Genomic DNA, 25,461 nt, shown 5'->3' with positions numbered 1-25,461 from the left:
TTGGAAAATTTGGTAATAATTTAGAATTTACAATTTCAATTTGCCTCTGGAAGTTTCAATTTAAAACGGCAATTTTAAATTTAAATTTCTAATACACAGTAAAACGTGAGGTGTCAAAATAACACCAGAATGGATTAAAAGAATCCGCAACAGTTTAATCCCTCTAGGATTAAATTAACACCAGAAAGGATTAAAATGATCTATTATTAATCTACTATTTTAATAACATTTTCCAAAAGAATTCCACTATTAAAAAAAATTTGAATAAAATTCTACGCAAACATTCAATTATTTTCATAAATAATAAAAATTTTTTAAAGGAATTCAATTATTTACAAATTTTTCTATAAATTTCTTCGCAATAATTCAATTATTTTCATAAATAATAAAACTCATTGCAGAATTTCAATTATTTTTAATGCAATTTTAATCGAATTCCTGGAAAAATGTAATTATTCTTAAAAATTTTATTAAAATTCGTCCAAAGAATTTAATGATTTAAAAAATTTGTTGATAACATTTTGTATGAGAATTCAATTTCAAGAAACATGAAATTAATAAATTATTTATTTTTATATTTAAATAATTGCATTCTCGTCAAAATTTCAATTCTCTTTATAAATAATAAAATTCTTCTCTGATATTCAATTATTTTACAAAATTTTATAAATTTCTTCGCAATAATTCAATTATTTTCATAAATAATAACTTTTTTACAGGGATTCAATTATTTTTATAAATAATAAAATTCTTTTAGGAATTCAATTATTTTCATAAATAATAAAACTCATCGCAGAATTTCAATGATTTTTAATGCTATTTCAATCGAATTCCTCAAAAAATGTAATTATTCTTAAAAGTTTTATCAAAATTCCTCCAAAGAATTTAATAATTTAAAAAATTTGTTGATAAAATTTTTTATGAGAATTTAATTTCAAGAAACATGAAATTAATAATGTATTTATTTTTGTATTTAAATAATTGAATTCTCGTAGAATTTACTAATAAAAATGGTTTTAAAAATGAATTTCAGTCAAAATTTTAGATTTCAATTAAATTTTAAAAGCATTATAACGTGGGTTTTTAGAAATAATTAAATTTTGAAAAAGTTTCAAATTAAAATCATTGAAATTCTTTATTTTTAATATTTTCGACAAACAATTCTGTAGTATTAATTCTTTTTAAAAGTTTAATAGGATTTTTATTGAAATTATTTCAAGTTTTTATTTTTCAATATATATTTAATTGCAGAATTTCCGAATAATGGAAATTTTGTAGAATTCAATTGTAAACGAATGAATTTGAAAATTCTCAAAGAACTTTTTTAAAAATTATAAAAAATAATGGATTTATTGAAGAATTTTAGTTAGAAACACTAGAAAAAAATTTAATTTTAGAGAAGTTACAAATTATTGCAGAAATTCAATTATTTTCAAGAGTAATAAAATTCTTCTTAAGGATTCAATTATTTTTACTAATAATAAAACTGATCGCAGCGTTTCAATTGTTTTTCATACAATTATAATTGAATTCCTTGAAAAAAGTAATTATGTTCATGCAAGTTTTAATGAAATTGGACAAAAGAATTCAATTATTCAAAAATTTGTTAATAAAATTCTTTATGAGAATTGAATTTTGAGAGACATTCAATTATTCAATAAATTATTTACTTTTGCATTTAAATAATTAACTTCTTGTAGAATTTTCTAATAAAAATTGATTTACATTTCATAAAAATGAATTTCGATTAAAATTTTAGATTATAATTGAATATTAAAAGCATTATAGCGTGAATTTTTAGAAATAATTGAATTTTGAAATTAATTTTTTTTGAAAAAGTTTAATTGTATTTTCTTTTATATTATTTCAAGTTTTTATTTTCTAATATGCATTTAATTAAAGAATTTAGGAATAATTGAAATTTTGTTAAATTGAATGTTGTAAACAAATGGATTTGAAAATTGCCAAAGAACTTTTTTGAAAATTATTAAAAATAATTGATATAAAGTAAAATTGTAGTTAAACATTTTTGAAAATAATAATTGAATTGAAATAATGAAAATAATTTTGAAGAAGCATATAATATTCTTATAATATAAAATAATGATTTTATTACTTGGTCATCTTTAATTATTATAAAATATGAAGAAATCGATGACTCTGAGTCGAAGACTCGGAGTTATCAATATCTTTATGTTTTATAGTTTTAAAAAAATTTAATGAACTAAAATTTCATTCATTGTAAAAAATAACACCAAAATTGATTATTTTAATCTTTTTTGGTGTTAATCTAATCTGCAACACTTTATAATACCTCACGATTTACTGTGATATTTTATTCATTTAGATATAGATACACTAAAAAAAATTTATTAGATTCAAGTAACCGATTAATTGACTATCATCAATTAAATATTTAATTGAATAAAATAATATTTATTGGATACAATTAAATGGTTCAATTCATGTTTGCTTCAAATACTGAAATTATTGGTTCAAATACCATTTAATTGACTCCAATAAATATTATTTGATTCAAGTAAATATTTAATTGATAATAGTCAATTAATCCGTTATTTGAATCAAATAAAACTTTTTTTCAGTGTATAATTTTGATAATAATTTAGATAGAATTATAGAACTTTATAAAAACAGTGAATTTTCATAAAGTTCTAGAATTCTATCAATATTCTTGTTCTAGAGGCCAAAGAGAATTGTGATATATAATTATATATTAAGTGTAAAAATTTACGAAACTATTTAATTGTATTTTTTCAGTAGGGTACCATCTTGACAACACTTATGTATTTTTACACTTTTTTTAAAAAAAATTGTTGTCTGACCAAAATTGACTTTCATTACTTGTTCACAATTTCTAAAAGTTTTGTGTCATGTCTGACTGAATTTTTCTTTACTACTGAAAGTTGAACTATTTGAAAATTTATAACACAAAACACTAACTGACTTTTATTACTTAATTAAAATAACACTTATTTAACAAACATTGACTCATACTACTTATTTACGACCAAAAAAATCATTTTTATGTCTGACTGAAACATATTTTACTACTGATTGTTCAATTTACAAAAAAAAAATAATTCTGACATGCTAAATAAAATGTCTGACTAAAATACTCTTATACTACTGAAAAATAAATTTCTAAACAATAATTACAAGTCTTGTTAACATTCTTTATTAGTAATTCGTTAAAAAAGGATCGTCTGACTAAAACCTACTTATACTACTTGCTAAACAATTTTTAAACCCTAAAGGTAACGTCTGATTCGCTTGAAATCAGATTCATTTAGAAATATTTCAATTTACTTGGTAAGAAATTAATACTTCTTGAATAAATTTGATTCTCATGGTAAGAATTTTAATTATAATGGTACCAATTTCTTAAATTTCGAATCATTTTTTTTCTATTAGTACTAATTTGACACTTTTTGTCAAATAAATTTAATTTTCTTGGTACCAATTTATTACTTTTCGTTTAATTTTTTTCTTTTGGTACTAATTAGACACTTTTCGTATAAATTTAATTTTTTTGTTTCCAATATTATTCTTTTGTTACCAGTTTTATTCTTTTAGTAACAATTCGGCAGTTTTAGTACCAATTGGCTACTTTTCACATCAATTTGATATTTTTAATATTAATTTGGTGCTTCTAGTAAAAACTTGATTCCCTTGGTACCTATTTGATATTTTTGGTACAAACTTGATTTCCTTGGTACCAATTTGATCTTTTTGTTTATAAAAATACTGTTTTTTGTACCAATTTTAGTATTTTTGAACCAATTTGTTCCTTTTAATACAAATTTGGTACTTTCTTCGCTAATTTGACCCTTTTAGTACCAATTTAGTACTATATCCAACAATTTAGTGCTTTTCGTAAATACTTGATTCTCTTAGTACTAATTTTATATTTTTAGTTTAAACTTCATTCTTTTAGTAGGATACCATCTTGATAACACTTATTTTTACACCTTTTTTGTTTTTTTTTTAAATTGTTGTCTGACCAAAATTGACTTTTATTACTTGTTCACAGTTTTTAAAAGTTTTTACTACTTAATTAAAAAAACACTTATTTAACCAACATTGTCTCATACTACTTATTTACGACAAAAAAAATCCATGCTTATGTCTGACCGAAACATATTTTACTACTGATTGTTTATTTGGCGTAAAATAAATAATTCAGACATACTAATCTCTATATTTACTAGTGAAGAATCGAATTGTCTGACTTAAAGTGAGTCATACTACTTGATCGAAATTATGATAGATCCATAAGTTATGTCTGACTAAAATAACCTTATACTACTGAAAAATAAATTTCTAAAAAATAATTACGAGTCTTGTTAACATTCGTTATAAGAATTCATTAAAAAAGAATTGTCTGACTAAAATCTACTTATACTACTTGCTAAACAATTTTTAAACCCTATAAAGGTAATGTCTAATTCGCTTGAAATCAAATTCATTTAGAAATATTTCGATCTTTTTGGTACGAAATAATACTTGTCGTATAAATTTGATTCTTTTGATAACAAAATTTGTTATTTTACTACTTATTTGTTACTTTTCGTATGAGATCTGATAATTTTGGTACTAATTTCACAACTTTTTATTTAAATAAAATTTTTTTTTTCTAACAATTTTCTAATAATTTCGTATAAATTTCAATTCTTTTGGTATACTAATTTTCCACTTTTCCTATAAATTTAATTTTCTTTGTACCAATTTTATTCTCTTGGTACCAGTTTGATTCTTTAGTATCAATTCGTCAGTTTTAGTTTGAAATTTGGTACTTTTTGCATTAATTAGATATTTTTATTATCAATTTGGTGCTTTTAATAAAAATATAATTCTCTTAGCATTAACTTGATACTTTTGGTACCAATTCAATCCTTTCTTATAAAATGGATTTTTTTTGGAAACAATTTAATCTTTTGGTACTAGTTTGATCCCTTTAGTACCAACTTTTTTTTTTATTTGAACCAAAAATTGATCATTTTAGTTCCAATTTGTATTTAAACTTGTTTTTCTTAGTACCAATTTGATAGTTTTCATATAAACCTGATCCTCTTGGTACCAACTTGATCCTTTCTTAGTAATTTTGATTCTTTTGGTACCAATTTGATCTTTTCGTCTAATTTTGATTCTCTTGGTACCAATTTCATACTTTTCGTGTAAATTTGATTCTTCTGGTACTATTTTAACACTTTTGGTATAAATTTACTTTTCTTGGTACTAATTTTATTATTTTGGATATTCATTTGTTAGTTTCTGTTTGAATTCGATTCTTTAGGTAATAATTTGAAACGTTTCGTATAAACTTGATTCTCTCTGTACCAATTTGATCCTTTCTTTTAAATTTGATTCTTTTGCTACTAATTTGATACTTTTTGTATAAATTTAAGTTAGACTACTTCTTTTTAATGAAGTAGTAAAATTAAATGTTAATCAGCCACTTTTTAATTAATTTGTAAACGTAAGTAAACGTAAGTGATATAAGTAGTAGACGTCAGTTATGGTCAGACAACTCTTTTTTCTATCATGATTAATTTTTAATAAATTAAATATATTTAGTTGTATAAAATTAAATGTAGTGTTTAATTATAAATAAGTAGTATAAGTCAGTTTAGGTTAGACAAACCTTTTTTAATTCAATAGTAAATGTAAGTGTAAAACATTCCTCACTACTTTCCAGAAATATTTTCAGTGTTAAAAAGATGTTTTAATCAGACATAAATTACAAAAACAAACTCCATTACTGTTACAAAAAAACCAAATAAAAAACCAAATATAGATCAAATTGAATGCAAAAATGATTAATACTGACATTATTCTATTTCGATAGTCCTTTCCATATTGAAAATCAGAGAGCATAAATAACGGCTTATCTCTTCGGTCGGCTTTCACGACGATGCACGCATAGGAGGAACACACCCTATTGCTTAGCGCTCGACACCTTTCACGTGTCTCAAAAATAAAAAATCGAAAGGGGACGTGTTTTATGTGTCTTTTGAAATGTGCACTCGTAATTGCTCTGGCGTAACCCTAATGAAATCCGACCTTTTTCTTAATCTGCGCTTTATTCTCCTTTTCAATTTCAAAAATCCGATCTCATCACATTTGAACAAAATTTGGGGTGAATTTTGAGAAAATAATACCGAGAAATTCCTAGAAATTTTACGGGAGTGACTTTCGGGAATATTGCGGCGAAGACAATTCGAATTCCAAATTATCTTTTTTTAAAAAAAATACCCTTAACTGATAATCGAAAATACTTTTTGTCTTTTCCTTATTCATGAAATAAAAGATCGAGACCATTTTATTTTTTCATGGTACAAACAGTTTCTGTTTCAAATATGAATTTCAAATAGAGTCTAAGTGTGTAACTTTTTGTAAAATAATACCGAAAATTTAAAAAAAAAATGCACTCGCCTAATAATCGAAATATTTTTCAATTTTTTGCTTTTTTTAATACACGAAAAAACGTCGAGACCATTTTAATTTATAAAGGTTCAAAAAATTTCTATTTTAGAATAAAATTCTAAACTGCGTCTAACTGCGAAGCCTTATCGAAAAAAGCTCTTTTCGAAAAAAAGGTTCTTATCTGATAATCAACATTATTTTTTAATTTTTTTTTATTATCTCAATTTATGAGAAAAAGGGTCAAGAACATTTTAATTTTTCAAAATTCAAACAATTTATATTTTATAAATGAATTTTAAACACCGTCTAAGTGTGGAAAATTGGCGGAAAAAGATCTTTTTAAACAAATTTCACTTGCCCGATAGTCGAAAATGTTTTTAGATTTTTTCCTTATTCTAATTTATGAAAAAAAGGTTAATACAGTATTAATATTTCGTTAATAAATAATTAAGTAGTAAAAACAGTTTTTAGTCAGACTTAACGTAGTTCTTTTAATATTTACAAACAAATAGTTCATTTGTCAGTATCAGACGATACTACAATTTTTTTTTGAATTTCAACTCTTAGTAGTAAAAACAAGTTCCAATATTCCGTTTTAAATAAAGTTGGTACAATACTATAATTTTTTTCGAATTTCAACTTTAAGTAATAAAGAGAATTATCAGATTTTGTTCTAGATTAAAAAAAAAAAATTGTGTCATATAAGAAGTGTAACAATTTACGAAACTATTTAATTATATTTTTCCAGTAGTATAAGTCAATTCAGGTAAGGCAATTCTTTTTTAATGATAAGTAGGTAGTAAAATTAAGTTTTAATCAGACACTGTAATAAATTTTCTAAAAATTTGCTTCACAGTAGTAAAAATTTATTTTAGTCAAACATGAAATACAATTTTTTTTTTCATGAAATACAACATGAAATACAGAAGTAGTATGAGTAAATTTAGGTCAGACAAACTTTTTTCTAATGAAGTAGTAAACGAAAGTGTTAACAAGACGGTCATTCTTAGTTTCACAGAAAAAACTTGGTGTGATTTTTGTTGCGTGTGAAATTAGAAATTTTTTTCAGTAGTAAACGTACGTTTTAGTCCAGACTTAATATACAATTTGTTCAATTATGAAAAAGTAGTATAAGTCAATTTAGGTCATACAATTCTTTTTTTGATGAAGTAATAAAATTATGTTTTAATCAAACACTATAATTAATTTGCTACGAATTTGTTCTTCAGTAGTAAACATTTGTTTTAGTCAGACATAATATAAATTTCATCAATTGTACAAACAAGTAGAATAAGTCAATATTGAACAGACATCTCTTTTTGTAATGGAGTTGTAAAATTAAGAGTTAATTAGACACTATAATTAATTTTACTACAAATTTTCTTTTCAGTAGTAAAAATTTGTTTTAGTCAAACATGAATTAAATTTTTAGTTAAATTTTTTCAGAAAATAGTAAAAGTGAACGTTAAGAAGACAGACGTATTTATTTTTTAGTCTAAGTGATATAAGTAGTATAAGTCAGTTATGGTCAGACAACCTTTTTTCTATCATGATTAATTTTTTATAAATTAGGTATTCAGGAGTAGTAAATTAAATCTTGTGTTTAATTATTATAAACAAGTAGTATAAGTGACTTTTAGGCATACATTTTTTCTGAAACAAAACTTACATAGTACGTTTAATTTGCAAAAGTAAAAAAAAATAAATCAGACGTAACAGCCGATTTTTTTAAATTAACGAGAAGTAGTATAAGTCATTTATTGTCAGACAATACTGTTTTAATTAAGTGGTAAAAGTAAGTGTTAATCCGGCACTAGAACTAATTTTCTACAAATTTTCTTCTCGGTGGTAAAAATTTGTTTTATTCAGACAAAAAAAAAACAAAAATTTGTTTTATTTATAACATTCATTTTTTTTCAATTGTGTCAAAGTAGTATAAGTCAATTAAGGTGAGACAAAGCTTTTTTTTTAATGAAGTAGTAAAATTTAGTGTTAATTAGACACTATAATTAATTTTACTATAAATTTTCTATTCAGTAGTAAAAATTTCATTAGTCAAACGTGAAATAAAATTTTTGCAATTGTGAATAAGTAGTATAAGTCAATTTAGGTCAGACAATTCTTTTTTGATGAAGTAATAAAATTAAGTGTTAATCAGACACTATAATTATACTTTGCTCCGAATTTGTTTTTCAGTAGTAAACATTTGTTTTAGTCAGACAAAATTTAATTTTCATCAATCGTGAACAAGTAGTGTAAGTCAATTTTAAACAGACAATTCTTTTTTCAATGAAGTTGTAAAATTAAATGTTAATCAGACACTATAATTACTTTTCTAAAAAATTTGCTTCTCAGTACTAAATGTATGTTTTAGTCAGACTTAACCCCTTCGCAGTCAAAACCAAAATCAAAATGTCAACAACTTTTTAGAAAAGTAAAATTTTGTGCGTCGCTGATTACAAATACGATGTCAGTTTTTAGAAATTTTAAATGGCGGATCCAATATGGCGGAAATTTCCAAAAATTCATCGAATTCATTTGAAATTCATTATTCAAGAGTTTTCAAGGTGACTGATTACGAATCCATTGTCAGTTTTTAAAAGTTCGAAATGTCGAATCCAATATGGTGGTGAATAATTTTTCCAAAAAGTGTCATAAAATTTAAAATTGCTTCAAAATAAATAACAAAACCATTTCGAATAACAAATTTCATACAAATATGATCAATTTTCAAAATATCTTTCCCCATATTGAAATCGTTTGTTAAAATTCCCGAGTCGAAATTTAAGCCCTACTTTCACCCTGAATTTTCAGGGTCTATTGAGTGTTAGGAGTAGTAAAGTAGGGTCTAATTCTAATACAATTAGACCCTACTTTGACTCCCAAAACAGGCGGAAATTTGCCAATCTTCCATTTGGAGAAGCAAAGTAGGGTCTAATTCTAAGAAACCTATACCGTACTTTTAAACCTCGTAGACCCTACTTTCATACTCCTAGACCCTACATTCTAAAAGAAAATTTTAAATTATTTTTTAATGCATTACTTGAAACACTGCAAATGCAAAAAGTACTCCAAATTCATAAATACTGATGTGTTTTATAGCGTCTATACAGGGTGATTCAAAATAAGTGTAGGTCATTAATAGTTTGGAATCAGGAAATTATTTGGAGAGAGCCTTTTTTGTAGTTTTTAATTTGGTGTAGTATGGTTGAAATGGGATAAAATTGAAAATTAATTAAATTGAGCCAATGAGAGGCCGCCATTACGCGAAGTGAAATCTCCAGTTTGAAACAATGAAATTTGATGTAACACGAAATTCACTTTGCATGTTACTCTTTGTTGCAAAAAAAAAAACAAAAAAAAAAGAGAAACTTGACGCTGGCTCTGACATGCGCAATAGAAATGAATAATATTTTGAAAATATATTTTTACAATTAAATTTTAAATTGATTAATTAATTAATTAATTAATTAAAAATTTTGTTAAAATTATTTTTAACCACAAATGAAAAATAATTAATTAATTGAAGAAAATTAATTAATTTTAAATTTATTATAAAGAATATTAAATCAAAATTTCTGAATTTCAATAACCTTCAAAAGGTAAGTGAATTTAAAATTTTTAATTGTTAACTTTTGATTGAAATAGAAAATTTATAAAGAAGAAAAATAATTTTACACAATTTATTTATTTATTTACGAATATTTTATTGCCCCCAGCTTTATTAATAAAAAAAACAATTTAATTTATCAATTTCTAAATGGTTATCCATTTTACGAAAATGGTCTTGACAGCTGCTGCCATCTCAGTTTTCTTAACTGTTATAAGAATAATGTAAATTACAAATTTATTATTTTCAAACTTATGAGTAAATAATTTTGGATTTAAAACAAAAAAATTGAACTTTAATAAATTTGTTCAAAAATATTAATTTTTCTCAAATTTAATAAAAAAATTTTAATTCTCAGGAAAAAAAATTTAACAATAATAAATTATACAGGAATAGAAATGAAAATGTACAAATAATCCCACTATTCTCAAAATTAATTGTTTGTAAATTACTGAACTTTTTTAACTAAAGAAAGTATTTTCTATTGTAAAATGTTAGGCATACAAATCTCATCTCATCTCTTGGTACGAATCACTTTTGACATTTGAAAGATTTTTTAATGAAAAGAAAAAAAATTTTGGGACCAAAAAAATGATTCTTATTTGTCTTTTTTTTAATATTTCGCTAAAAATGTAAGTGTTCCGGGAGACGTAAGTTAAAGTGAGTTCTTTGGCTTGCTGATTATTTGCCTGCTCGATTTTATCTCTCAAGACGAATCACTTTTGACATTTTTAAGATTTTTTAATGAAAAATCAATTTTAGGGACCAAAAAAATGATTTTTATTTGTCTTTTTTTTTCAATTTTTCACTTAAAATGTAAGTTTCCCAGGAGACGTAATTTGAAATGAGTTCTGTGGCTTGCTGATTATTTGCCTGCTCGATTTCATCTATCAAGACGAGTCACTTTTGATATTTGCAAGAGTTTTTAATGAAAAATAAATTTTTGGGACCAAAAAAATGATTTTTATTTGTCTTTTTTTCAATTTTTCACTTAAAATGTAAGTTTCCCAGGAGACGTAATTTGAAATGAGTTCTGTGGCTTGCTGATTATTTGCCTGCTCGATTTCATCTCTCAAGACGAGTCACTTTTGATATTTGCAAGAGTTTTTAATGAAAAATAAATTTTTGGGACCAAGAAAATGATTTTTAAATGTCTTTTTTATCAATTTTTCGCTATAAATCTAAGTGTCCCAGGAGACGAAAGTTCAAATGAGTTCTTTGGCTTGCTGATTATTTGCGTGCTCGATTTCATCTATCAAGACGAGTCACTTTTGATATTTGCAAGAGTTTTTAATAAAAAATAAATTTTTGGGACCAAGAAAATTATTTTTATTTGTCTTTTTTTCAATTTTTCACTTAAAATGTAAGTTTCCCAGGAGACGTAATTTGAAATGAGTTCTTTGGCTTGCTGATTATTTGCCTGCTCGATTTCATCTCTTGAGACGAATCACTTTTGATATTTGCAAGAGTTTTTAATGAAAAATAAATTTCTGGGACCAAAAAAATTATTTTTATTTGTCTTTTTTTTCAATTTTTCACTTAAAATGGAAGTTTCCCAGGAGACGTAATTTGAAATGAGTTCTTTGGCTTGCTGATTATTTGCCTGCTCGATTTCATCTATCAAGACGAGTCACTTTTGATATTTGCAAGAGTTTTTAATAAAAAATAAATTTTTGGGACCAAGAAAATTATTTTTATTTGTCTTTTTTTCAATTTTTCACTTAAAATGTAAGTTTCCCAGGAGACGTAATTTGAAATGAGTTCTTTGGCTTGCTGATTATTTGCCTGCTCGATTTCATCTATCAAGACGAGTCACTTTTGAGATTTGCAAAAGTTTTTAATAAAAAATAAATTTTTGGGACCAAAAAAATGATTTTTATTTGTCTTTTTTTCAATATTTCGCTATAAATGTAAGTGTCCCTGGAGACGAATGTTCAAATGAGTTCTTTGGCTTGCTGATTATTTGCGTGCTCGATTTCATCTCTCAAAACGAATCACGTTTAACATTTGCAAGAGTTTTTAATAAAAAATAAATTTTTGGGACCAAGAAAATGATTTTTAAATGTCTTTTTTATCAATTTTTCGCTATAAATCTAAGTGTCCCTGGAGACGAAAGTTCAAATGAGTTCTGTGGCTTGCTGATTATTTGCCTGCTCGATTTCATCTATCAAGACGAGTCACTTTTGATATTTGCAAGAGTTTTTAATGAAAAATAAATTTTTGGGACCAAAAAAATGATTTTTATTTGTCTTTTTTTCAATTTTTCACTTAAAATGTAAGTTTCCCAGGAGACGTAATTTGAAATGAGTTCTTTGGCTTGCTGATTATTTGCCTGCTCGATTTCATCTATCAAGACGAGTCACTTTTGAGATTTGCAAAAGTTTTTAATAAATAATAAATTTTTGGGACCAAGAAAATAATTTTTAAATGTCATTTTTATCAATTTTTCGCTATAAATCTAAGTGTCCCTGGAGACGAAAGTTCAAATGAGTTCTTTGGCTTGCTGATTATTTGCGTGCTCGATTTCATCTCTCAAAACGAATCACGTTTAACATTTGCAAGAGTTTTTAATAAATAATAAATTTTTGGGACCAAGAAAATGATTTTTAAATGTCTTTTTTATCAATTTTTCGCTATAAATCTAAGTGTCCCTGGAGACGAAAGTTCAAATGAGTTCTGTGGCTTGCTGATTATTTGCCTGCTCGATTTCATCTATCAAGACGAGTCACTTTTGATATTTGCAAGAGTTTTTAATGAAAAATAAATTTTTGGGACCAAAAAAATGATTTTTATTTGTCTTTTTTTCAATTTTTCACTTAAAATGTAAGTTTCCCAGGAGACGTAATTTGAAATGAGTTCTGTGGCTTGCTGATTATTTGCCTGCTCGATTTCATCTATCAAGACGAGTCACTTTTGATATTTTCAAGAGTTTTTAATGAAAAATAAATTTTTGGGACCAAAAAAATGATTTTTATTTGTTTTTTTTTTCAATTTTTCACTTAAAATGTAAGTTTCCCAGGAGACGAAAGTTCAAATGAGTTCTTTGGCTTGCTGATTATTTGCCTGCTCGATTTCATCTCTCAAGACGAATTACTTTTAACATTTGCAAGAGTTTTTAATGAAAAATAAATTTTTGGGTCCAAGAAATTGATTTTTATTTGTCTTTTTTTCAATTTTTCGCTATAAATCTAAGTGTCCCTGGAGACGAAAGTTCAAATGAGTTCTTTGGCTTGCTGATTATTTGCCTGCTCGATTTCATCTCTTGAGACGAATCACTTTTGATATTTGCAAGAGTTTTTAATGAAAAATAAATTTCTGGGACCAAAAAAATTATTTTTATTTGTCTTTTTTTTCAATTTTTCACTTAAAATGTAAGTTTCCCAGGAGTCGTAATTTGAAATGAGTTCTTTGGCTTGCTGATTATTTGCCTGCTCGATTTCATCTATCAAGACGAATCACTTTTGATATTTGTAAGATTTTTTAATAAAAAATAAATTTTTGGGACCAAAAAAATGATTTTTATTTGTCTTTTTTTTCAATTTTTTACTTAAAATGTAAGTTTTCCAGGAGACGTAATTTGAAATGAGTTCTTTGGCTTGCTGATTATTTGCCTGCTCGATTTCATCTATCAAGACGAGTCACTTTTGAGATTTGCAAAAGTTTTTAATAAATATTAAATTTTTTGGACCAAGAAAATGATGTTTATTTGTCTTTTTTTCAATTTTTCGCTATAAATCTAAGTTTCTCTGAAGACGTAAGTTAAAATGAGTTCTTTGGCATGCTGATTAATTCCTTGTTTAAATAAATAGGGGAAGGTAGAAAATTCAAGAATAACCTAAAACTATGAAATTGATAATTTTTATTATTTTTTAAATATCAAAGATCTCTTGAACGGGGCTAGTTGAAATCCTGCGCATAATTTGCGCCAATGTTGCGATTATAAGGTTCCGGAACAAGAAAATTTTTTTTACTTATACATGTTACTTCAAACGACAAATGAAGAAGTTTCCAACAGTTTTTGGGTGGGACAACATAACAGGGCGCTAGATAGGCAAATTCAAAGACTGTTATTTTAAACAAAACTAACTCAGGAACATGAAAAATGTTAAAACTCCAGTATGTTAATTAAAATAAAAACAAATTCTTATTCCAATAGTTTTTAGACGGGACAACATAACAGGGCGCTAGATAGGCAAACTCAAAGACTGTTATTTTGAATAAAACAAACTCCGGAACATGAAAAACTTTAATACTCCAGTATGTAAATTCAATTAAAAATTAATTCTAATTACAATAGTTTTTAGACGGGACAACATAACAGGGCGCTAGATAGGCATATTAAAAGACTGTTACTTTGAATAAATCTAACTCCGGAACATGAAAAATTTTAAGACTCCAGTATGTTAATTAAAATAAAAACTAATTCTTATTACAATAGTTTTTAGACAGGACAACATAACAAGGTGCTAGACAGGCGAAGTCAAAACTGTTATTTTAAGTAAAACAAACACCGAAACATCTAAAAACTATTGGAATAAGAATTAGTTTTTATTTTAATTAACATATTGGAGTTTTAACATTTTACATGTTCCAGGGTTAGTTTTATACATCATAATATACGTTCAAAATGACTATCTAGCGCCCGGTTATGTTGTACCGAATAAAAATTATTTCAATTAGAATTAGTTTTTATTTTAACCCCTTAACTGTTTGAGGAAAATACAACATGATTGTCCCAACATGCCCAGCGGAATCTGATACTTTTTCAAATAGTATAATATATTTAAATTTTAACTAATTATTCAATTATTTTCTAAAATATCATTAATGGCCCTTATAATTTCTTATAATATTGATATAAAGAAAAATATCTATCAATTTATATACAAATTATATTTATTTTGAGTGATAGTTAACACGACCCACGGGTGGGTCGGAAACAGTTATAGCCATACTTTTTCACGACCCACCCGTGGGTCGGAAACAGGCAACGGGTTAATCAACATACTGGAGTTTTAACATTTTTCATGTTCTGGAGTTTGTTTTATTTAAAATATCAGGCTTTGAGTTTGCCTATCTAGCGCCCTGTTATGTTGTCCCGTCTAAAAACTATTGCAAGTAGAATTAATTTTTAATTTAATTAACATATTGGAGTTTTAACATTTATCATGATCCGGAGTTGGTTTTATTGAAAATAACAATCTTTGAGTTTGCCTATCTAGCGCCCTGTTATGTTGTCCCGTCTAAATACTATTGGAATAAGAATTAGTTTTTATTTTAATTAACGTACTGGAGTTTTAACAATTTTCATGTTCCGGAGTTTGTTTTATTCAAAATAACAGTCTTTGAGTTTGCCTATCTAGCGCCCTGTTATGTTGTCCCGTCTAAAAACTATTGGAATAAGAATTTGTTTTTATTTTAATTAACATACTGGAGTTTTAACATTTTTCATGTTCCTGAGTTAGTTTTGTTTAAAATAACAGTCTTTGAATTTGCCTATCTAGCGCCCTGTTATGTTGTCCCACCCAAAAACTGTTGGAAACTTCTTCATTTGTCGTTTAAAGTAACATGTATAAGTAAAAAAAATTTTCTTGTTCCGGAACCTGATAATCGCAACATTGGCGCAAATTATGCGCAAGATTTCAACTAGCCAAAAAAATTTAGATTTGAGTAATTTGAAAGAAGAAAATTTCGTTGTATTTTTAATCTTTAAAAATAATTAATTTAAAAGTATCAAATCAAATAATAATTGAATACATGCACAATTTTTTTAATTTAAATAAATAAATTATAATAAGTGAAAAATGTTTTGCTTGAAGAATATTGAATGTTCTTTGATGTATATGAGAGTGATTTAAAAAAATATCTTTAAAGAATATTAAATAAATAATTATTGTAATTACTTTATTTAATTTATTATTATTTATTTAATTTTTTATCTTTTATTTGATTTATTTAATTATTTAAATAATTAATAAAAATTATTCTGCACTTTATTCCTAATAAAAATATTTTAATGAAAGTAAAATTTTAACTAATCTTGAGTTTCTTGTTCACATGTATTTTTCGGCATATTAATAAAATATAAAACGCATATTAATAAAGAGATGTATAATTTAAAAATTAATTAACAATTATAAATTAAAAAAGAATAGACTTTAAAGCTTTTTTCACAATTCCACTGAAATTACAATTTAACCATCTTTTGTTTTTCTGTGAAAAAAAATTCCGTGAATTGACACCTTACGTTTTAACCTCTTGATATTGCTCTTTTTTTCATTTTAATCTTTAAAATGCCGTGGGTTTGTGTTAAATATACGAGACAGTGTTCAACTCACTGCATTAAAAGAGCATATGTTATACCGTCATCTTATTTGGAAGTGAAAAAAGATCATTACAATTCGAAAAAGGAGTACAAAGTGAGATGCGTTAAAGATGAAAAAAAGTGGTGCTATGCAATCATTGGACGCATAGACCCAGGGAGTAATAATTTTTGCTTTTAAATGAGTTACTTGACTATTTTCAAATAGCTATTTATTTCTAATTCTTATTTGAATCATTTTATGTACTGATTTATTATTTATATTAATCAAATAACGGATTATTTGAATCAAATCGAAACTTTTTCTAGTATTTTAGCTTACAATAGATATTGAATTTAAATAATTTATGTTTTTTAGATTTCTAAAACTTAAAATTTGAAACTTACATTTAAGAGCTTATTTATTAAAATCTTTTAATTTTATTTTTTTCATTGGTTGTTTTCTAATGTTATTTTATACAAATGTAATCAAACAATTTTGTCAAAGTTTAATATTTGAAATGGTGTAAGTATAAATAATTATTATACATTTATAGGTGATTTAAAAGCAAAAAACCGACTGATGAATAAAAGGATATCTTTTCCGCCTGTGAGTGACGTCAAGAAATATAATAGCGACAACAGCTCATCAGAGGAGGAAATTGATACTGATGATGTTAGTATTCAATGATTATTTTATCGATTTTCGTACCTAAAATTTTTCATTTTTAGGAATAAAGAAAAGGCTAGGAAAGTTTAGGAATAAAAAAAAATTTTTTTAAATGAATTACCGGGTTTCTTATCTAAAAGTTATGTGGGATCTCACTTATTTTCCCTGCGGGAGTTTATCACAATTAATAATCTGAAAATTTGTATATTCCAAATTCTGGGTTGCCACAGGTTAGGGAAATCAGGGAATTCAGGGAAAGTAAAACTGTTCAGGGAAAAGTAAATAATTTTCATTAAAAATACTGGAAAAAATTAAATTTTTAGAATTCATAAGAAAATTTTTGAATTTATTATGTCTTTTCTGTTTGTCTGATTACTTATGAAACTACCACGAATTCTAGTACAAAACCTTCAAAATTTTTTTCTATTTCTGACAAGAATGAATTTTTTAATATTATTCAATTATTACAAGTATTAACGCAATTATCTTGATAAATAACAAAATTCTTCACAGAAATTAAATTATTTTTAAGAATTTCCATATAACTCTTTGTAAAATTCAATTATTTTCACCGCAGAATTTCAAATATTTTTAATACAATTTTAAGTAAATTCCTCTAAAAATGCAATTATTCTTAAAAATTTTATGAAAACTTGACAAAAGAATTCAATTTTAAGAAACATTCAATTATTCAATAAAATTCGCTGCAATAATTCAATTATTTTCAAAAAATTGTTATAAAATTCTTTAATATATAATTTAAGTAAAAGTTTAATTACATTTCTTAAATTTAGTTATTTTCAAATGTTGTTAATAAATTTTTCCATAAAAATTCAATTTTAAAAAACATTCAATTATTGAATAAATTATTTATTTTTCCATTTAAATAAATGAATTCTCGTAGAATTTTCTGTTAAAAATTGTTTTGAAAATTAATTCCAATTAAAATTTTGGATAATAATTTAATATTTAAGGCATTAGTGATTGTATTTTTAAAAATTATTGTGAAGAAGTTAAAATAAATCCTAATTTTTATGGAAAAATAATAGTGATTAAATATTTATTTAAAAAAGAATTTATTGTTATCTTCGCATAATTTTACAATTAAAGAAATTCGCGTAAATAAATGAATTACAATATTTTTCTCAGTGTCTAATAATTTTTCGAGAGAATCACAGAATATTCTTTACGGTCAGGGAAAAAGTTAAAATTTTGTCTGGAAATCAGGGAAAAGTCAGGAAAAACAAAGTTAAAATTTTGTGGCAACCCTGGAATTTGTATATATTCTGAGTTTTGAATGGCAACGATAAGAGGGGGAAATGATAATAAGAAATACATTTTAATTATAAAATAATTGTTTTGGTACATACTAAAAACAAGTCTTACTTGCAGCCTATTTACGAGGTTAAAAAAGAAAAACAGGATCAACGCCTTCTGAAGATGAAAAATTCATTCCATCAACTGCAGCCGAAGAAAAAATATAAAAAGAAAACTGATGACGAAAATGATTTAGATTACGAAGAATCAACAATTTAAATATTTTTTAATTTTCACGTTATTTAGTAATAGAAGATAAATTTACTGCTGTCTATTATTAAAATTTTACAATGATTAATATTTTGACATTTTACTATTTAAAAATGAACCATTTCCTACAATACTAGTTGTATATTGCTCGTTAACTCAGTTTTCATGGAGTTGGTTTTGAAATCGAGGAAGTTTCGCTATCAGATGATTTCATCAAACTTTACGATCATTCAGTCAGATTTCAACAAATATCAATAAAAAAATAATAATTAATTGCAAAAGATATTAAATACTGATAACAATTCATTGATAGTTTCACTTTACACATTTTTTTATACACTTAACACTATTTTTATTATAAATACATTTGAAAAATCCTAACGCTTGGGGGTACGAACCTATGCCTAACCGAATATTTACGCACTGAAATCACGCACGCCAACCACTATGCTACGCTCGCATGGAACTCTCAAATCTTAAATGCTTTCAAGTCTCACTAGCTGAAATAAAAATTGTAAAATTACTACGCGGCAATGGTCAATTTCGAAATACGAACTGATGTAATACCGGTATATTTTCAATACTTTACTGAATGTGTATTTATGAATATTTCAATATTTTGTTTAAAAAAACTTGTTATATTTTTATTATTATATTTTTTAATATTTTATTACATATATTACTATAGGTCACCATAATTATGTAAAAGTTGAGTATGGTGGACAGGGCCATTTTTTGGAATTTTTTCGAAAAAATTGAATCTCTTTACCTTCTACTTGGCAAACATGATAATCATGATTATCATGTTCGCTATAATTAATTACTATATTTATTTCTTAATATTTAAACTTTTCTACATTGCGTTAATTTCAAAATAGAGATTTTCTCTAAACGTCATTAACTTTTTGTCATATTCTTTGTCCCATTCCTCCTTAATTAGCTTTAAAAAATTTAAATATTTTATCAAAAAACATTATTTGAAAAATTTTAACACGTGAAAAAATATACCTGATAGATCATTTTCAATCTGAGGCGCATGTCGTCCTCTTAAAAATTTTTGAAAATCTTTTATATATTTTTCCTTATAAAAACCATAAGTCTCAAATATTAGTTTTTTTTAACATAGTTTTGCTACAAAACCCCTTATTTAATAGATTGTTTTTTTCTCCTTCCTTTATGATAGCAATTAATAAATAAATTAATTAATAATTAATTACAGGTGTTGAGTGGAACCGATTATTATACCCAATTAAATTCTATAAAAAATTCAACACAGTAAACTTTCTACGTTAAAACTCGCATTATATTTAGACAATGTATAATAATTTTACAAAAATTAATTTTGCGCTATAAAATTGTACTCATTAGAATTAAATAAAATATAATTCACTTAAATTCTGCTGAATTATATTTTTCCAAACTTAGAATTTGATCAGATTACTTTCCTTTTAAATAAAAAGAATGATAAAATACAGGAATTTCCATATTTTCTGTTCGAAGTAGTTGTAAAATATTTTCAGTAAAGAAATCTTTTTGAAAAAGTACTTAGCCTTAAAAAATTTAATAAATTCCAAAATAGCTGATCAAAGAATTGTTTTAATAATTGATTTACTTTTTTCCTGAGAAAAGTCAACTTGAAAAAACAGGAATTTCCGCATTTTCAGCTCGGAGTAGTCGTAAAATACTTTCAGTAGATAAATAAATGAGTAATTGAAATAAGGACAATTTCATTCAAGGCATAATCATTTAAATTTTTATATCTCAATTTTTTTATTGTATTTTTAATTTATTTGGACTTTTTAACCAGGACAAAAAATTCAAAAAATAAGTCCAAAGTAGTAATTTCCTATTTAAAAAATGTTATAAGAGGAGTGCTAATAGATTTGCAGTTAAGTTCACAATATTTTAACGACATCCACTATTGAATTTTCATAATCCGTCAAGAACTATTCATTTTTATTTATTTATCACATTTATATGTCGTTAATAATTAATAAAAAAATTAAACAACAATAAATTATAACATTAAAATGCACGCATTATTATAACGGTAAAACATTTAAGCACAGTAATAATAATACCATAAAGATTTTTTTCAGTACTTTAACTATTAATTTCGAGATTAATTATTTTATTCCAGAATCTTCTAAAATTTCGTCCAATCTGTCCTCTTCATCCATTGAAGAGTGCAATACCAAAGTAATTTCAAAACTTAATTAATTTTATTTTATATTCTTCCTAATTTTTTTGTCTCGTAATATTGATTAACGGTGTAATTTTCAAAATAAATTTTACTTCTTGGATTTCTTTGGATTCCTAATTGTTCGGCATTGATCATTTATGACTGTAATATATTCTTTATAACTCAGACCATCTGAATTATGTTTAATGAAATCTAAACCATAAAATACAAAGTAAATGAGAAATTTTGCTGTAAAGTTAAAGCTAAAATATGTGTTAGTTTCATAAACACTTTACTTCCTCGTGAAAATTTTTATTTTATGAATATTATGAATTGTTTTTTTCTATGCATTAAGGCATTTCAGCATAAAAAAACTAAACTGAAAAAAATGTATTTGATTCAAACAATCGATTATTTAACTATTATCAATTTAATATTTACATAAATGAAATATTATTTATTGGAGTCAATTAAATGGTACCTATTTAAATCAATAACTTCAGTATTTGAAGAAAATACAATTGAATTGAATTTAAAAAATATTATTTTATTGAATTAAATATTTAATTAATAATAGTTAGGGAACGTTCATAAACTACGTAGCACGTCTAGGGGGAGGGGGGTCAAGAAATTGTCTACCGTAAGAGGAAAAAATGGCGCTAATACATGTAAATGCGCCTACATGGGGGAGGGGGGGGGTTAACATTTTCAAAAAATTGGTCTACGTAATTTATGAATGTTCCCTTAAGTAATCGGTTATTTGAATCAAATAAATTTTGTTTTCAGTGTATAGTTATCATAATATGAAGCTTGCCGTGCAAACTTGCTGCAAGCTTGACACGTAAGCTTGTTACAATATTAACTGAATACTTACTTTGCATACGTATTTAAGTAAAAGTGATGTGTAAATTAGATAATTTCATACGAAAACCCCGCAATGTACTGCTCCGCGTAGCAGGGTGCGCGGGGGTTATGATAAATTAATTAGCAATTATTATCATAATTTTATTATTATTATAATTATTTGTTATTGTCAATGTATTCATATATTTAAAAAATTAAAATATCAATATAAATATATACCATAAACAGCAATTCTTATGTTTACTGGTATCCCTTTCAAATTATTGCCACCATTTTTAAGTCCCAATGCTGTCAATTTCATCAATTCTTCACGCCCAATTAAATTTAACAAAAGTGTCCTAACCATTTCTCTTGGCCGGTTTTTTAAGTCAAGAAATTCGAATCTTCTTAATGGATTAATAACAATCTTTCCGTTTACCAACATAACTTTAAAATTATATTAATTTTTTATTATTATTATTCTTGTTGTTATTATTTCTTTAAGTAATTTAGTAAGAGTTAGTAAGTCAATTAGTAATTAAGTTTGTAAATTAGAGAGTTAGTTAGCAGGTTTACCGTCTGCTGGTTGAGCTTCTTCAGATTGCTCTTTTGTTGATGTTGAAAAATCTGCTTGCTCTTCAACCATTGAAGAAAACATCATATGATCTAAGACTTCATCAACTGTGATGAAAAATAATAATTTAATTTAATTAATATGAAACTAAAACTATTAACCAGTTAGTTAGTAAGTAAGTTACTTAATAAGGTAATTAGTAAGTTAGTTAGTAAGTTAGTCAGTAAGTTACTTAGTAAGGTAGTTAGTAAGTTAGTTAGTTAGTTCGTAAGTTAATTAGTAATTAAGTTTGTAAATTAGAGAGTTAGTTAGCAGGTTAACCGTCTGTTGGCTGAGATTCTTCCGATTGCTCTTTTATTGGTGTTGAAAAATCTGCTTGCTCTTCAACAATTGGAGAAAACATCATATGTTCAAAAACTTCTTCAACTATGATGAAAAATAATAATTTAATTTAATTAATATGAAACCAAATATACCAAACAGTTGGTTAGTAAGTTAGTAAGATAGTCAGTAAGTTACTTAGTATGGCAGTTAGTAAGTTACTTAGTTAATAAGTTAATTAGTAATTAAGTTTTTAAGTTAGTTAGAAAGTTACTAAGATTTTTAATTAGTAAGTTAGTTAGTTTGTAAATTATTTAGAAAGTTAATTAGTAATTATGTTTCTAAGTTAGTTAGTATGTTAATTCGTTAGTAAGTTAATACGTTAGTTAGAAAATTAGTAAGCTACTTAGTTAGTAAATTAGAATTTATTTCATTAATTAGTACATTAGTCAGTAAGTTATTTTTAAGGTAGTTAGTAAGTTTATTAGTAATAAAGTTTCTAAGTTTGTTAATTTAACACCTAACGATTTACCGTGTGTTGATTGTGCTTCTTCAGATTGCTCTTTTGTAGGTTTAGAAATATCTGCTTGCTCTTCAACAGCAGAAGATAACTTCATATGTTGTAATAATTCTTCAACTGTGATGAAAAATGATAATTTAATTTAATTAATATGAAAATAAAATTATCAACTAGTTAGTTAGTAAGTAAGTTACTTATCACTGTAAAAAGAAAGGTACTAATTTAGTACCATTTTTGGGTAGGGGAGACTGGGGCGAAAAGTTAAATTTTGCATAAATGATTTTTTTTGGCAATATAAGCCGCTTAGATGCAAATATTTGTATATCAATATTGTAGGGCAACTTGTCCTCTACAACTTTCAATATAAAAGTTCCTGATATTTTTGAAAAAAATACATGTTTTGTCCTTTTTTGAAAATTTTGTTTTTTTTAACTTTTCGCCCCACCCTGGGGCGAAAAGTTAAATTCTATTTTTAGCCTACTAAAACTATTTTCTGATAGGTGGTAAGTAGTAGATAAGTTAAAGTATACGTAAACAAGTAATTTAGTAAATAAAAGATCTTTGTTTATTTGACAAAAGCTTTAGAATAGTTGTAAAGTTAAAAAATTGAAATTTAAAAAAAAAAAAAAAATTTTTTTGGTTTATTTCACGTTAACCGGCTTATTTTTTGACAGAGTACTTGCCCAATGTCTAATAAATAATGTTTAAACAAATAAATCCAAAAAAACGAAAAATAAAAAAAAATTTTTTAACAACATGTAAAAATACATTTAACTTTTCGCCCCAGGGTGCGTTTTTGGCTTTAAAAACAAATATAAAAAATCTGACTAAAGATATTTAGCAAATTCCTTTTGGTATCTCTTCAGGGGACCCAAATAATGAAGTAAAAAAATCGCGGTGAGAATAAATGCAAAAAATATACTTAAAAGTTGATATTTTCTTTTTCGAAAAAATTTTCAAAAGTAGGTTGAAAAAAAAATTTCAATATCGACACCACAAAAATAAACAGAATTGCACACAACTTCGGACATTTATTTAGGGTGATAACACCCTTCTATAATTAAAATTGCAATGCTCTAACTATTTTCGTTCGAAAGATAATGAATTTTAACGGTTTTGGCAGTTTAACTTTTCGCCCCAGTCTCCCCTACTAAATTGTCATTTGGTTCTATTTTAATATCTAAAATCAGCTCTAATTTAGAACTTTTTATTTACATTGTAGTAAGGTAATTAATAAGTTAGTTAGTAAGTTAAATTAGTAAATTAGTAAGCTACTTAGAAAGTTAGTTAAATTAGTTAGTTAGCTCGTTATTTATTAAATTTTAAGTTAGTAAGTAAGTAATTAACTATTGTCCCTGATAAAGCTAAATTCGTTCAAATTTGAGAAATCTTTGACTTCACTGTAAAAACAGTGTCTCAAATGTAAGACTTTTCTGTCCCCACTTTTGAAACATTTGAGGTGTTTTACCTTAATAATTTTGAGATAAAACACCTCAAATGTTTTAAAAGTGGGGACAAAACGTCTTACATTGAGACACTTGTTTTTACAGTGTTGGTGTTTGATTTAAAGTAAAATTTTATTCATATAGTAAAAAATAACACCAAAATGGATTATTTTAATCTTTTCTGGTATTAATTTAATCCTAGAGGGATTAAATTGTTGCTGATTATTCTAATCTGTTCTGGTGTTATTTTAACATCTCGTGAATTACCGTGTGCTGATTGTGCTTCTTCAGATAAATCTATTCTCTCTTCTACAACTGAAGATAATTTCGAATGTTGGAATTTTTCCTCAACTGTGATGAATTATAATAATTTAATTTAATTAATATAGAACTAAAGCTATCAACCAGTTAGTTAGTCTTATACTTTTACTTATATTGAAAATTGAAATCTGCGGTTAACATTTTTTTTTGTTTAAAATTTGCAGTAAAATAATGCTTCCATAAGTAATTTTTCCTAAAAAGGTCAAAATGATCCCCAATTGGATCAAAATGATTCAAAAATTGAGACCAAATTCTGACTTGATCCACTTTTTGAGATCAATTCGTTGCAATTTGATCCTTTTTAGTTAACAGTGATATAATATTTTTTTATGTGATAATATTAAAAAAAATAATGATAATAAATGTAGAAAAATTGTAAAGGTTTCATGAAATTATCAACAGTTAAATTTTAAACATATATTATAATATGTTTAAAATTGTATGTTATACATATAACATATAATTATAGGTTGATAATATGTTTCAAATTTAACTGTTGATAATTTCATAAAATCTTTACATTTTTTTAGATTTATTTGCTTCGATATTAGTAACATTATTAAATCATTTAATGAATAATTACCATTTGTTACTTGTTGTCCACAAATGGAGCCAGCAGTATTTACTATCAAAGATTCCAACCATTGCCTGTTTTCTAACAATATAAGTTAAATTTACGTTTTGATATTTTCATATCATAACA

General features: G+C 25.2%; 1 protein-coding gene across 1 annotated transcript; it reads left to right on the top strand.

Annotated features, from left to right (window-relative positions):
* Positions 1-16,347: 16,347 nt before the first annotated feature.
* On the top strand, positions 16,348-17,046 carry LOC122503162. Its single transcript, XM_043613608.1, has 2 exons — positions 16,348-16,537; positions 16,913-17,046. The coding sequence occupies exons 1-2, from the start codon at positions 16,348-16,350 to the stop codon at positions 17,044-17,046; spliced, it is 324 nt and encodes a 107-aa protein (XP_043469543.1).
* The last annotated feature ends 8,415 nt before the right edge of the window (positions 17,047-25,461 follow it).

The sequence above is a fragment of the Leptopilina heterotoma genome, unplaced genomic scaffold (genome assembly GCF_015476425.1).
Source record: "Leptopilina heterotoma isolate Lh14 unplaced genomic scaffold, ASM1547642v1 Lhet_246, whole genome shotgun sequence".
NCBI classification, from domain to species: Eukaryota; Metazoa; Arthropoda; class Insecta; order Hymenoptera; family Figitidae; genus Leptopilina; species Leptopilina heterotoma.
Note: the sequence above shows the minus strand (reverse complement) of the source record. Positions and strands in the feature narration are given on the sequence as shown.

Excerpts from the sequence above, each read along its gene's own strand:
- LOC122503162 (XM_043613608.1), top strand. The coding sequence starts at position 16,348 with ATGCCGTGGGTTTGTGTTAAATATACGAGACAGTGTTCAACTCACTGC. Across the intron at positions 16,538-16,912 it reads TGGACGCATAGACCCAGGGA|GTGATTTAAAAGCAAAAAAC; the intron begins GTAATAATTTTT and ends ATACATTTATAG.